General features: G+C 38.5%; 1 protein-coding gene across 1 annotated transcript in view; it reads left to right on the forward strand.

The window, feature by feature from the left end:
* The window catches only part of CCDC58 (coiled-coil domain containing 58), a 51067-nt gene extending 42219 nt beyond the window's left edge, over nucleotides 1-8848 (forward strand). Inside the window, exons 4-5 of the mRNA XM_006884235.1 lie at nucleotides 4451-4510; nucleotides 8547-8848. Of these exons, the coding sequence (XP_006884297.1) occupies nucleotides 4451-4510; nucleotides 8547-8597 (111 nt within the window). The 3' untranslated portion in view covers nucleotides 8598-8848. The remainder of the gene's footprint in view (nucleotides 1-4450; nucleotides 4511-8546) is intronic.
* The last annotated feature ends 4247 nt before the right edge of the window (nucleotides 8849-13095 follow it).

The following is a 13095-nucleotide window of genomic DNA, read 5'->3' on the forward strand; positions in this document are numbered from 1 at the left end:
CAAGGAGTTGGAAACAACCTAAGTGCCCATCAACAAATGAATGGTTAGAGAAGCTGTGGTATGTTCACACAATGGAATACTATGCTGCATTGAAAAACAAGGAACTCATGGAATATTACTCAAAATGAGTGACCCTGGAGGGCATTATGCTGAGTGAATTATCTGAGTCACAAAAGGACAAATACTGCATAGTGCCACTGTTGTAAAACAGGACTGACATCAGGGTTGGGGGGAGACTGAGAAAGATGGGATCAATAATGTAGTATACATTATATATATTGAAACAGATGAGGGAGAAAATTGTTTAAAAGGGATATGTGATTAGGTATTTTTGTCATGATGGGAGTCCAAGGCGAAGGCTGCATAGTGGAGTGGACCTGGGGGGAGGGATTGTAAAACAATGAAAGAACTTTTCTTTTACTTTCCTAAGAGGGTAGTGTACTGGGAGGAGGGTTGCGAGGGGAGAAATGTGCAACAAAGAATTAATGGAAATCCAAAGTCTCTGTAAATTTTCATTGAAATTAATAAATAAAGATTATAAGTAAATTTTTTTTTAAAGTAACTGCTGTTAGTGGAGAGCAGAGCTCATAAATAGAAATGCCCCAGGGTTTGTGAGAGTGATTACTCACAGATTGTCAGCCTAGAGCTGGCCCCTGCTCCTTTAAGGCAAAGGGAGAACATCAGGACAATTTTTGTAAGGAGGGTTTTCAAAACCAGTTGATGGGCTAGGAGGCTAACAGTGAGCAAGTAACAAAAATGTGTGAGTTTTCTTTCAGGTTTGTTAGTGCAGATTACAGAAGAAAACTCACACATTTTTGTTACTTGCTTGTAACTCTTGGTGAGCTTTGAGAAGCAGCTAGCTGTTCAAGACTCAGAAGTACAGAAGCGGCCATCTCAGAAGCGACACTCGGTGAACCTGTGTTGAAGTTGGCTGTGCTGTGCTCTGGAATACAGATATGTGGATTAGACAGCGCTAAGGAAATAAATCCCATCTCTGCCACTTGATAATTTTGTAACTTTGAAAATTAATTGCTATGAAGTAGCTCATTTGTCAGCCTGCAAAATGGAATTGATATTTAGTAACTTCATATATGGTATGGTGCTAATCCAAAAGGTCGATAGTTCAAATCCACCAACAGCATAGTGGGAGAAAGATGAGCATCCTCCTCCTATTAATATTTCAAGCCCTGGAAAATTGATGGTCACTGAATTGAGATCAAGTTAAAGACAGGGAGTTCGTGTTGGTTTTAGGTTTTTCGTTTTGTTTTGTTTTGTTTTTACAGAGGATGTACTATGGTTAAAGTCCTCTGCTGCACTCTGGAAGAAAGGTTTGGCACTCTGCCTTGGTAAAGATGTACAGGAACCCTATGGGGCAGTTCTACTATGGTCTATAAAGTCACAATGAGTTGGAATCAACTTATTAGCATTGGGTTTTGAGGGTATTTTTGTGTTTGTTTTATATTTTTTTAATTAAGAATAAATGACATTTTCAATGTAGGAGCTGTTTTAGTTGATAGAAAGGTGCAGTTCCTTACCTTTTGAATGTCACACCACTCCTTGTCTGCAGCATTCATTCTGTTGACAATATTCCCAATCCATTGTTTCCACCTTTGATCTCTAACCACTATCTATTGAGGGCAAAGGGCACTATCTCTGTGGCAGGGCATTCTTGGACAGGTTTAATTGTTTGAAGACTTTCCTGAATATTGTAAAAACTGCTGCCTTGTAATATGCATTTAATAGGTATTTACTGCTTAATTTTCCCTCTGGAGCTCTTTAGTAAATCTTTTTATGTAAATCTTTTTATGCATGAGAGTCCTTTAAATATTGAGAGCAGTTGTGAAGATTACCTTAAAACATGTTAATAAATCCTGTTCTTTGAAGTTGCTATTTTGGCAGCTTAGGTTTTGAGAGAGTTGGTGGAATTTTATGACTTTTAGCTCTATCTCACTGATTAAAATCTGAAACAGAGGTTCCTTTGGTATAAGCAGTTACACTTTTTCAGGCTTGTTACATTACAGGTGTAGCATCAAGCATCAGAAGTGCACCTCCACAGTTCCATCCTGTGCTGTGACACCAGTTATGATAAGTGTTTGTGCAAATTTCCCAGCCCTCTTACCTGAACTGTACATGCAAGCTCTTTGGCTTGATCTCAAGTTCATGGTTGCCCAGACCTTGTGTAGCTCTCTGGGATTTTGTTGCCAAGTCTTCTGGCTTTGAGTTTGACCTGAGGTGAATGTGCTTGTTTTAACTTTTTCATGGCACCAAACTGTTGGCGTCAGGTGACGCCAAGTTGAGGACCACTCACAGTGACCCTGTGAACAACAGATCTGAACCCTGTCTTATCCTATTAGTGACCCTGTGAACAACAGATCCGAACCCTGGTCTATCCTATGCCATCTTCATCATCTCTGACACACTTGAGCGCGTTGCTCTAGTCACTTGTCAGTCCATCTTGTTGAGGGTCTTCTTTTCCTTCTTCTTCTCTCCACCTTTCCAAGCATGATGTCCCTTTCCAAGGAATACCATCTCCTAGCAACAAACATGGCTAAAGTATGTGAGACAAAACTTCATCTTCCTTTAAGGAGCACTCTAACTGCACTTTTCCCAAGACATACCTGTTTGTTCTTTTGGCCGTCCATGGGATAGTTCGTTTTCTTCTCTAATACTATAACCCAGAAACATCCATTTTTCTATCATCCTTACTCATTGTTCAGTTCTCGACTTGTACAGCATCAATCTGTAGTTTTTGTTTATTTACTTTCGTGATGGTTGTTGTGGATTGCCTTTGAGTCAAGCATGACTCATAGCGACTCTGTGAAAAAAAGGCCTGAAGCCCTCCTACAACCATCGACATTTATCAAAGTTCATAGAGTGTCTGGATGCATGTTGTTTAGGAAGTGGATGCAACTCCTGCTTCCAAACCTGTCATAAGATGTGGGCTTTTTTGTTTTTAATTTTATTGGTTTTTGTACATGTACCATCAAATCTGATCTTACTGGTACAGGAGGAAATTGCCCCTCTTTCTGCGTACCTCTGAGATTGCAATGCAGCTTTTTGCCACTAGGCCACCAGACCTCCATACCAAACCCGTCATAGAATGTTATTGTTTCAGGTGCCTGCGATGCATAGCGACCCAATGTCAGGATCTGTTCAGCAGCTCTTAACCCTTCCCTGCCCTGAGCCAGTTTCAATAATGCTGACACACCAACTCCCACTGCCCCAGTTACTTTATCCATCCATCTCATCTGTGGTCTCCCTCTCCTGTGCTGTCCATCCTCCCATCTGAGCATGATGTCCTTCTCCAAGGACTGATCTCTCCTGCCCATGTGCCCAAAGTAAGTGAGGCAGAGCCTCAAAATCCTAGGCCACAAGGAGAAACTTGGTTTCACCTTCTCCAAGATTTTCTTGGTGGTCCATGGTATGTTCAAGACAATTCAAAGGCATCTATTCTTATGGGATCCTTAGCCATTCTTCAGTTCTTTGGTGTTCCTGATTATTTTTCAAGCTCTCTTTTTGGATTGGCTTACTTCTTTCTTTTTAGGGTCATGGTGACCAGATTAAGAGTGCTTCCATATGTTGTAGTCTGGCAGAGAATCTGAAGTGAATTGACAGCACCTGACAGCAACAATTACGAACCTAGGAAGCCATAGTGGTGTAGTGGGTAACCTATCAGGAGGCTAACTGAAAGGCTGGCAATTCAAATTGACTGGTCTCTCTGAGAGGAAGATGGGCAGTCTCCTGTCACTAAGATTCACAGCCTCAGAAACCTGAGGGAGGGTTGCTGTGAATCTAAACTGTGAATTCATGACAGTGAGTTTGGTTCCATTTTTTGTTATGGGCCTAGTGGTAGAACTGGCTACTTTTCTGATAGGGTAATTAGGTTGGCAGTTGGAAAATGAGGAAGACTTTGTCTAGTGTGATCCTCAAACCTTTGGCAGGATGGTCAGTGGATGGCAAGCCTCATGCCTCTTTCTGAACCACTTGGGCTTCTCTCCTTATTTCCCTTCTGTATCCTAACCACCCAAATCAGGTTATTCTCTCCTTGGACTTTTTAGGAAATGACAGTGAACTTCTGTTTACGTACTTTGGGCGTTTTGTCAGAAGGGTCCAGACCTTGGAAAAAGACATCATACTTGGAAAAGCAGAGGGTCAGAAAAAGATGGATTTTACAAGATGGATTGATGCAGTGACTGCAGCAATGGGCCTGAGCCTGTGGTGAGGGTGGGGATGGTGCAGGATAGGGCGAGGTTAAGTGCTATTTGCTTGATGGCACCTAACAACAACATGAGTTAGAAACAGTGACGTGGCAGTGAGTTTATATTTTCTGAAATGCCCTTAATGGACAAAGAATGTCAGAACAACAGATTGTTTTGTTGGGAAATGAGATTTTATTTTAACTTTTTAAATTTTAACTTTTCATAACTCCACTTTTTTTACTTTCTTACAGTTGAAATGGATGCAGTCAGAACTGAACGTTGAAGAAGTAGTAAATGACAGGAGCTGGAAGGTACAGAATATATTTTTTATTTTGGAAAAAAGAGCCAAACTATGAACTAGCAAAAGGAACCCAGGGAAGCACATTGAGGTTCAGAAAGAATAGAGGTCATTTTAAGCAAATGAGGATTACACATTTTGTTTTGTTTTTTATAAACATTTCATCTATGTTATAAAAAATTAGCTTTATAGACTGCTCTTACAGGGATCATAGTGGAAGGCCCTGTACAGAGAGTGCTAAATTGTAGAACAAACCTAAAAAACATTAAAAAAAAAAAATTCAGGCTTACAGGTCTGAATGAGACCAGTAACTCAACTTTTAGCCAAACAATAGACAGGCCTATAATATGTACAAAACCACCTCACTCCATGGACTAATCAACCACATAAAATCAAAAAGAGGCGAGCTCTGGTGGCCTAGTGGCAAGAAGCTGCACTGCAATCTCAGAGATGCATGGTTTGAATCCACCAGATGCTCTGCTGGAGAAGGAGGAATAATCTCCTCCTGTACCAGTCAGATCTGATTTGACGGTACACACAAAGAATAATGAAATAAAAATTTCATAAAAAAAAACCAACATAAAATCAAAAAGAATAAAGCTCAAAAGGCAGAAGGTAATAGGACAGATAAATTAGGGGAAATGAGAACCAAGTACATGAAGCTGGAAGAGTGTAGTTAATATTATAAAACAAAATATGTGGAAATACAGTATATATGAAAATTTTATGCAAATGAATATAAAATAAAAATACATGAAAAAATATTAAACTGCATATCTCTAAAAAGTATCCTAAGCATAGGAAGCAAACAAAAGGATTCCAGAAAATCTAAATCAAAATTTAAAATCCAGAAACAAATTCATGCACTTTGTTTACCTAAGGACTCAAACCAGTTAACATCAAAGAGCCCATGTATGTAATAAACAAAATAAGTGAATGGTTGATTGGAATATCAATTTGCTTTGTGTATTTTCACTAAAAAAAAAACAATAAAAAGAAAAAAGTAACCTTTATGACATAATTCTATGACTTGTCATGGTAAAAGAATTAGCATTCTGTATAATAGTAATTAATAAAGGTCAAATTTTATATTAAGTTATTCCAGTTAATTCAGAACCTTCAAGGAAATTAGTTAAAATTAGCCTTCCTGAGCTCAGTTACTTTCTATAAATTTATAAATAACTTAGTTCCCTTTTATAGGTGTTAATCTAACATATTTGGTCATGAAACTTGTACTTAGTTTTGCTGGCATCGGATAATGGGAGATTTACTGCTAATAGATTGATGCGCTCCTTCTCCTCTCTCCATAGTTCTGATTAGGAACTCAGGGAAATAAATCCTAGGACTTTATCAGAAATCACATCATTCTGGTATTTTCTAAAAACTTATATTAATTTGTATATCCCTTTAGAAAAGTTCAAAATTTTCCAAAGGGCAAAATCCTTGAAATCTTGAATTAATGAGCTGAAAATCTTTGCATTTTATTTTTTCAAATAATAATGCGATGAGATTAAATTCTAGTGCTGAACTACATACAGTATACTAATTTGCTGAGCCATGAATACATTGCAAAACAAATGATTTCTTTGCTGTATTATTTTTATAAACATCAAGTCCTCTTTTTATTTTTGCAAAGATTTCCTGTTCTTGCCCTTTCTACCACCATGATAAAGTGTTTGATACTTGAAAGATTTTGACAGTATTTGTTCATTATATTTTCTGGAGAGATAATGTTTACTGTTGGGAAAGCATTTAGGGGGTGTACAGAAAGGATCTTCTGGCTCCAAAAACTCAGTTTGCAATACACATTAAGTGTACTGAATGCGAACAGTGAAAGGGAGCTCTGGTGGTCTATTTGCCAACCCAGAAGTAGCAATTCAAATCTACCAGCTGTGGTTTGGGAGAAAGATGGACAGTCTTCTCCCGTGCGATTTGGAGCCTCTTACAACCGTTTAGAGGGTCCACTATGAGTTAGTTCAGGCTCAGTGTCAATGAGATTTCGATTTTAAAAGAAAACATCTACCCTATAAAAAAGTTAATCTACTTTTTCTTCCGAAGGGAAGTAATGTAGTTATGGTACAGTTCGCCAAGAAATTAGGAAAATAATTTGGAGGAACTCCGCCAAACCATATATGTACTTATCACCCCAGTCATATTTCAAGAACTGAAGTCCCTGCTGTTCTGACCAAAGGCAGCTTCAGAGATATCAGGGTACTGGAGTGAGATGTGTTATCAGACCAAAGTACCAGAAATATTATGTTTGAAGGTTTCCGATGTTATAAAGGTGTTGAATTTAAAGATTACTAATAAAATGGACATTCGTGTATCTCCCACCTAGTTTAAGAAACTGTAGAACACTAATACTTATAAGTTACTTACATACCTGTGTAGGTAACTGTTTTTATCATAGTCCACTAAAGTCAACATAGGTAAAATTTTATCTGAAGAGTGATTCATTAGTTAAAGCATTGAAATATGGAAGTAAATTTTGGAAAGAAATTATTTTAGAGTTTTGAGAATTTTTAAATTAAATACGAAATTACTAGGCATGAGGCTCAAATTTGTTTTATATTGAGAGATAGGCCAGACAAATAATGAAGCTTACTTTTCCTTCCATGTGAAAGGATGGTATATTCTTTCAGATATTTGTAATTTTCTGGCAAATATGTGTTGATTTCCCCCTTAGTTACACATTGGAAATGTGCTATAAGCACCTTGTTTATTCCTGCTAATTTATCTTGTAAATCTTTTCAAATCAGAGCATCATTTTCTTACTCTTTTTTAAGCTTACATTGTAAAACATTGAATGACTGTGACAGAAGTTTTTAAAACCAGTTTCATGTTCACAACCATGGAGTCACAGAGTTCTTTTAACATTTTTGGTGTATTTTATTTAGAGTTTTAGGAAACAAATTTAAGTGGAACAAAACTAAATAAATTCACACCATTCAGCACAAAACCAATCTGCCTGTTAAGGTGCCTGTTTGTGAGGAGAAGGTGGTACACATATAGATAGGCACACAAATACCAAAATAAAATCAGTCTTTTAAAAGACATGAAAAGCTTTTTATTAAGCTTATTTTAGATGTTCCGCTCCCTAATTATCAAAAGTATGCCTAGCTAGGATTTGAAACTGAAATGTTTATTTTTTAATAAGCTGGTTTTTGATTTTCCATGAGTAAATATATCTTTATTTAAATTTTCTTAAATTGACGTCAAAGCCTCTAAACACTTCTCAACTTATTCATTGCCACCAATTTGGTACCAGCTCAGAGGTGATTCTCCAGTGGGTTCTCAGAGACTAAAAATTAAAGGGAAAGTGATTGGCCTTCTTCCTCCCATGGAGCCACTGGTGGATTTGAACCACCAAAGAGGTACCACCTTTGGGTTAGCAGCACAGCTCCCCATGGACTATGCCACCAGAGCTGCCTTCTATAAACTTCTTGTTGTTAATTGTTAGGTACTGTTGAGTTGAGTATGACTCATAGCAATCCTATGAACAACACACTTGAACCTTGTTCTATCCTTTGCCATTCTCATCATCTCCAACATACCTGAGTCCATTGCTGCAGTCACTGTGTCAGTCCATCTCATTGAGGGTTCTCCTTTCTTACACTGACCCTTCACCTTTCCAAGCATGATGTGCCTTTTCTAAGTCATAGCCTCCCCTAACAACATGTCCAAGGGAGCTCTGGTGGTTTAATAGTAAAAATTGCTCTGCCAGTGCAAAAGTATGTGATTCAAATCCACCAATTGTTCTTCAAAATAAAGATAAGTAGTCTCCTCCATTGTGACTTACTACCTCTAAAAACCCATTGGAGTGTCAGCTGTGAGTTGGTTCCAGTTGGATGGTACACAACAACCAGCATCCCCAAAGCATGTAAATAATAATTTTGAACTATTGAAGAGAGCACTTTATTTCCTAAACCTGTTGTCCTGGAACAAAACCAGTAGTAGTAACCTCCTAAACCATGCCAAAGTAAATTTAGTTCCAGGCCTGATTTATAATGAATGACTCAGTGACTTTTATTTCTGTTTAAACATATTAGGTATTTAATGAACGCTGCCGAATTCACTTCAAGCCTCCAAAGAATGAATAAGAAAGAGAGATATGTTTTTTAAAGGACCGGATCATCTCATACGAGCTAACCATGACAGACATCAACAGGGTGGGCTTCCTAGGGTGATTTTTGAGCCTACAGTCCAAGACCTTTGGTTGATTTCAGCCCCAATTAGCCAAGACCTCAAATATAAATAATAATTCTGATAATTATGAAGATATCAACTGCTATTTTATACTGATTCTGTACAAAAGTTTTGTAACTATTAAAATAATTTTCTGATTTATTGTGCATATTTATTTTATTGTTTTTCAGGTTTAGATAATAAGTTCTCATCAGAAAATTTGAACACAATTTTATTATACGATTTGATTTGTACTATACCTTTTTGAGTTTTGCAATTTTCATGAGCCTGAACTTTTTGTGGTTAATATTGAGTTTGTCTTTGTGGATTTACTGTTCCAAATTGAAAAGGTAGTATTGTAAGATAGACAGTGTTCAGAGTTTCTCATTACCTTGACTTAATCTTGTTTTCTTACTAATTTGGGGTCAGACTTGTCTCTGGTCAAAATTTTCTTGCATGATGGAAAAGAAAGCATAGTTAGAAAAGGCAAAAGAGAATTTAACTTACATGATAGTATATAAAGGAGTAAAAAAACTGCTATAACTGCAAAAAAATTTTTTAATATAAGATGATTATATTAATTTTCAGTTGCTGCTTAAGAAGTAACCATAAATATAGCATCTTACAGCCACACCTGTTTATTACCTCACAGTTCTGTATACAGAAGTCTGGACAGGCTGGGTTCTCTGCTTCAGCTCTGACCATCCGAGCTCAGGATTGTCAGCCAGGCTGCCCTTGTCTGGAGTCTCTTGGGAAAATTCTCTTTTCAGACTTATTCAGGTTGTTGTCAGAGTCTAGTTCTATGTGGTTACAGGACTCTTTCCCTGTGTATTTGTTGTCTGGCGCCCTAAGCTCCAGAACCCTTGACACTTGACTCCTTTGCCTTCAGGCCAGCAGTGGTGCTGTTAAATCCTCACTATGGAGAATTTCGTGGCTCCCTTTTCTAAAGGCCAGATGAAAGTCAGCTTTTAAAGGACCAGTGTGATTAGAGTAGGTCTATGAGATTAATGTCCCTTTTGATTAACCCAGAGTTAACTAAGTTTTTAAAGAAATCCAACTCATTGCTGTCTAGTCGGAACTGACTCTTAGCTGCCCCTCCAGCTGTTTTTTGGAGCCTGTAAATTGTCCAGGAACAGAGTGTTCATCTTCTCCCTTAGAGCCACTGGTGGGCGGTGGACTTGAACTTCCTGAGAGGCTCCATCTTTGGTTAGCAGCACAACTGCTTATAGACTCCACCACTAGAGCTTCCTGGTCAACTAATTAGAAGCCTTAGTTCTATCTGCAGAATCTCTTACTATGTAATGTAACCACCATGAGCGTGCTGTCTGATTTGTATTATTCTTATTAGGTGCCTTCAGGTGGCTTCCAATTCACCGTGACTTTGTGTAGAACAGTGAAACACTGCCAAGCCCTGTGCCATCTTCATCATAGCTGTTGCTGTGTTTGAGCCCATTGCAACCACTGTGTCAGTCTGTGATGAGGGTCTTCATCTTTTCCACTAACCTTCTCCTTTACCGAGCTTAATGTCCTTGTCACTCCTGATATCCTGATAACATGTCCAAAGGAAGTGATGCAAAAATCTTACCACACTCACTTCTAAGGAATATTCTGGCTGTACTTCTTCTAGGACAAATTTGTTCATTGAAGACTGTGACACATTCTATATTTTTTGCTAACACCGTAATTCAAAGACATTGAGTCTTCTTTGGTCTTATTGGCCAACTTTAGCATGCATCGAAAGTGATTGAAAAAGCCATTGCTTGTGTCAGGTACACCTCGTTTTCAAAATGATACTTTTGCTTTTTAAAACTTTAGAGAGGTCTTCTGCAGCAGTTGTGCCCAGTGTATTATGCCATTCATTCATTCACTCATTCATATATATATATATATTTTTTTTTTTTTTTTTTGAAGGGCGGGGGTGCTGCTGCTGCCAGGTGCATTTATTCTGGATCCAAGTAAAACAAAATCTTTGAAAACTCCATTCTTAACTCCATTTATCATAATATTCCTGATTGGTCCAGTTGTGAGAATTTTTGTTTTCCTGATGTCGAGGTATAATCCATACTGAAGACTGTAATCATGGATCTATCTTCTCCAGTAAATATTTCAAACACTCTTCACTTGAAGCAAGCACGGCTGAGGGTGGTTGCCTGATTGATAGAGTTGTCTCCTGTTCAGTTCTTCAGCCCGCACTAAAGCTTCTTTCTGCCTCTTTCTCTCGCCACCCCAACCAGTCCCCTTTTATATGTAGTCTCGGCCATTGAGTTGATTGCAACGCATAATCACCCTCCATTGGGTTTCTGAGGAGACCATATAGCTTTCTCCTGCAGGGTGCCTGGTGAACTCAAACTTCTGACTTAATTGGAGTAGTGACCCAACAATGCACATGGCGCTCTCTCATTCTCTCTCTCTCCTTTCCTCTCTCCTCCTCCCCACTCTTGTACTTCCTCTCTCTCTCTTTCTTTCGCGCACGCTCGCTCTCTCTTTCTCTCACACTTATGTATATGGAAAGTGAGATGAGATATAGATATGCTTATCTGTATATTTCCATATAATTATGTATTTGCCATGTGCATTGAATACCTGCTATACCCAGATTCCCTTCTAGGGAAGACTGCAGTTCATAGCTCCTACTAAAAGAGCGTTCCTAGGTGCTCTTTGGCACTAAATACATTGGACCTAGATTGAGGCACTGATGTTAGAACTGCCTTATCTTAAGATTTCCTGTGCAAAAAGATAATCTGGGCAAAATTTGTTAGGGTTTTGAACTGAGATACTGAGGGGATGAGTTAGTTTGAATTGAGAGGTGACAGTGAGTCGTGATCAAGTGCAACAGGGGCCATGACAGTCCAACATTCTGACAAAGCAGAATCCACAAAGAGAATAGGAGATTATACACCACTTGGAATGAGAAAGATCCAGACAGCTACTTGGGGAATAGCTAAGACCAGTTAATGAAGACCTCAAGAGAAGAAAATTCATACCCACAGCCCCTCAGATTCTTAAAGCTGCCTTGGATTAGAGTTCTGGTCCTGAATCTTTGTCCTCTGCAGGTCCGTGTTCTTCCTTAGGTCTGGTTCCCTGGCATGTCCAGGATCCTTAAGTAGTCAGTTCTTTGTGGTAAATCCCTGAAGTAAAGACAGTATCTAAAGTTGCCTTGAACTGAAAGGGCATCTAGAATATTCCCAGTGAATCAGGTGCCTCCCTGTTAAATCCGTTGACAGTAGGACCATTTTTCTTCTGATACTTTCTCATACTGACTTTTAGAGAACCAGGGATGTGCCTGGATAGCTGCTTGGGAGAAACTCTCCGCTGTGTCTGGATTCCAGCTCCTTCAAGGAAAACCCCAGAAGCCTCTAGAGGGCTCAGGATGAGGCTTTGGGCTTCTCCCAGGTGAGATACCAGTAGAAAATACCAATTCACTCCCTCAGGTAGGTAAGGAAGTCTTTCCCAAGAGAGATCAAGCATTAACTACAAATTCTGATAGAATCCCACCCCTTGATTCTTCACTTGGCCTGATTAAGAGTTTCAGACAGTGGTAAGAAGTAGAGTGTTCTTTTTTTTTTTAACATTCTACTAGGGTAAGCCCTTCAGTGAGAGTCCCATTTTTTTTTCAGTCTGTTTGGGGCCAGGAAAAAGAATTTTTATTAGAGTAAAAGTTCTTGTCAATTTCATCTCAAATCTGATGGATTAAATATTTCAGAAATGTAACTTTTTCTCTAGTTGCAGTGTAATTTTTCTAAAGAAACATAGGCCTCTTTCTGTCATCTTGTGAGCTGGAATAAATTGACCCTTTATTTTGTTAAGTTCTAACTGATCAACTTGCCCAGTATCAATAATTTATCCCAGTGGAAGTCTGTGTCTTCAGAATTGTAGACAGTTCTTGACTAAAAGTACAAGAAAGGAACAATTAGTGTAAAATGGGCTATTGTTGAAGTCGTGATGGTTGTTACATACTATAGCTGACCCTCCAGTAGCTTTTCAGAGGCTGTAAATAGCACAGGAGAGAGAACTTACCCATCTTTCTCCCAAGGAGCCGCTGGAGGATTTGGACAGCTTGGCTTGAGGTTAGAAGTATGACCTCTTACCCACTAGGCCACCAGACTCTATAGCATTGTTAAGGAGCATCCCTCTTTTTTTTTTTGTTAAATTTAGGTTGTTAAGGAGCATCTCTTAAGTGGATGGTGGTGGATAGCAAATGCTTCCCGTGTTCTTAGGAAATACGGGTGAAAATATTTGTTAGTTGAAAGATCACTGTAGGTGACTGACCTTCATAAACAGAGGTGGAGGGAAGAGGCATTTTTGCTATTTTTCTATAAGTTTGAGATCATGGTGTTTTGTTTTGTTTTGTTTTTTTTAAAAAAACATTTTTAGGGTTGTAGTGCAGCTTCTTGCCACTAAAAAAGCATTTTT

Source organism: Elephantulus edwardii, unplaced genomic scaffold, assembly GCF_000299155.1.
Source record: "Elephantulus edwardii isolate Elephantulus edwardi_28Jun2011 unplaced genomic scaffold, EleEdw1.0 scaffold00032, whole genome shotgun sequence".
NCBI classification, from domain to species: domain Eukaryota; kingdom Metazoa; phylum Chordata; class Mammalia; order Macroscelidea; family Macroscelididae; genus Elephantulus; species Elephantulus edwardii.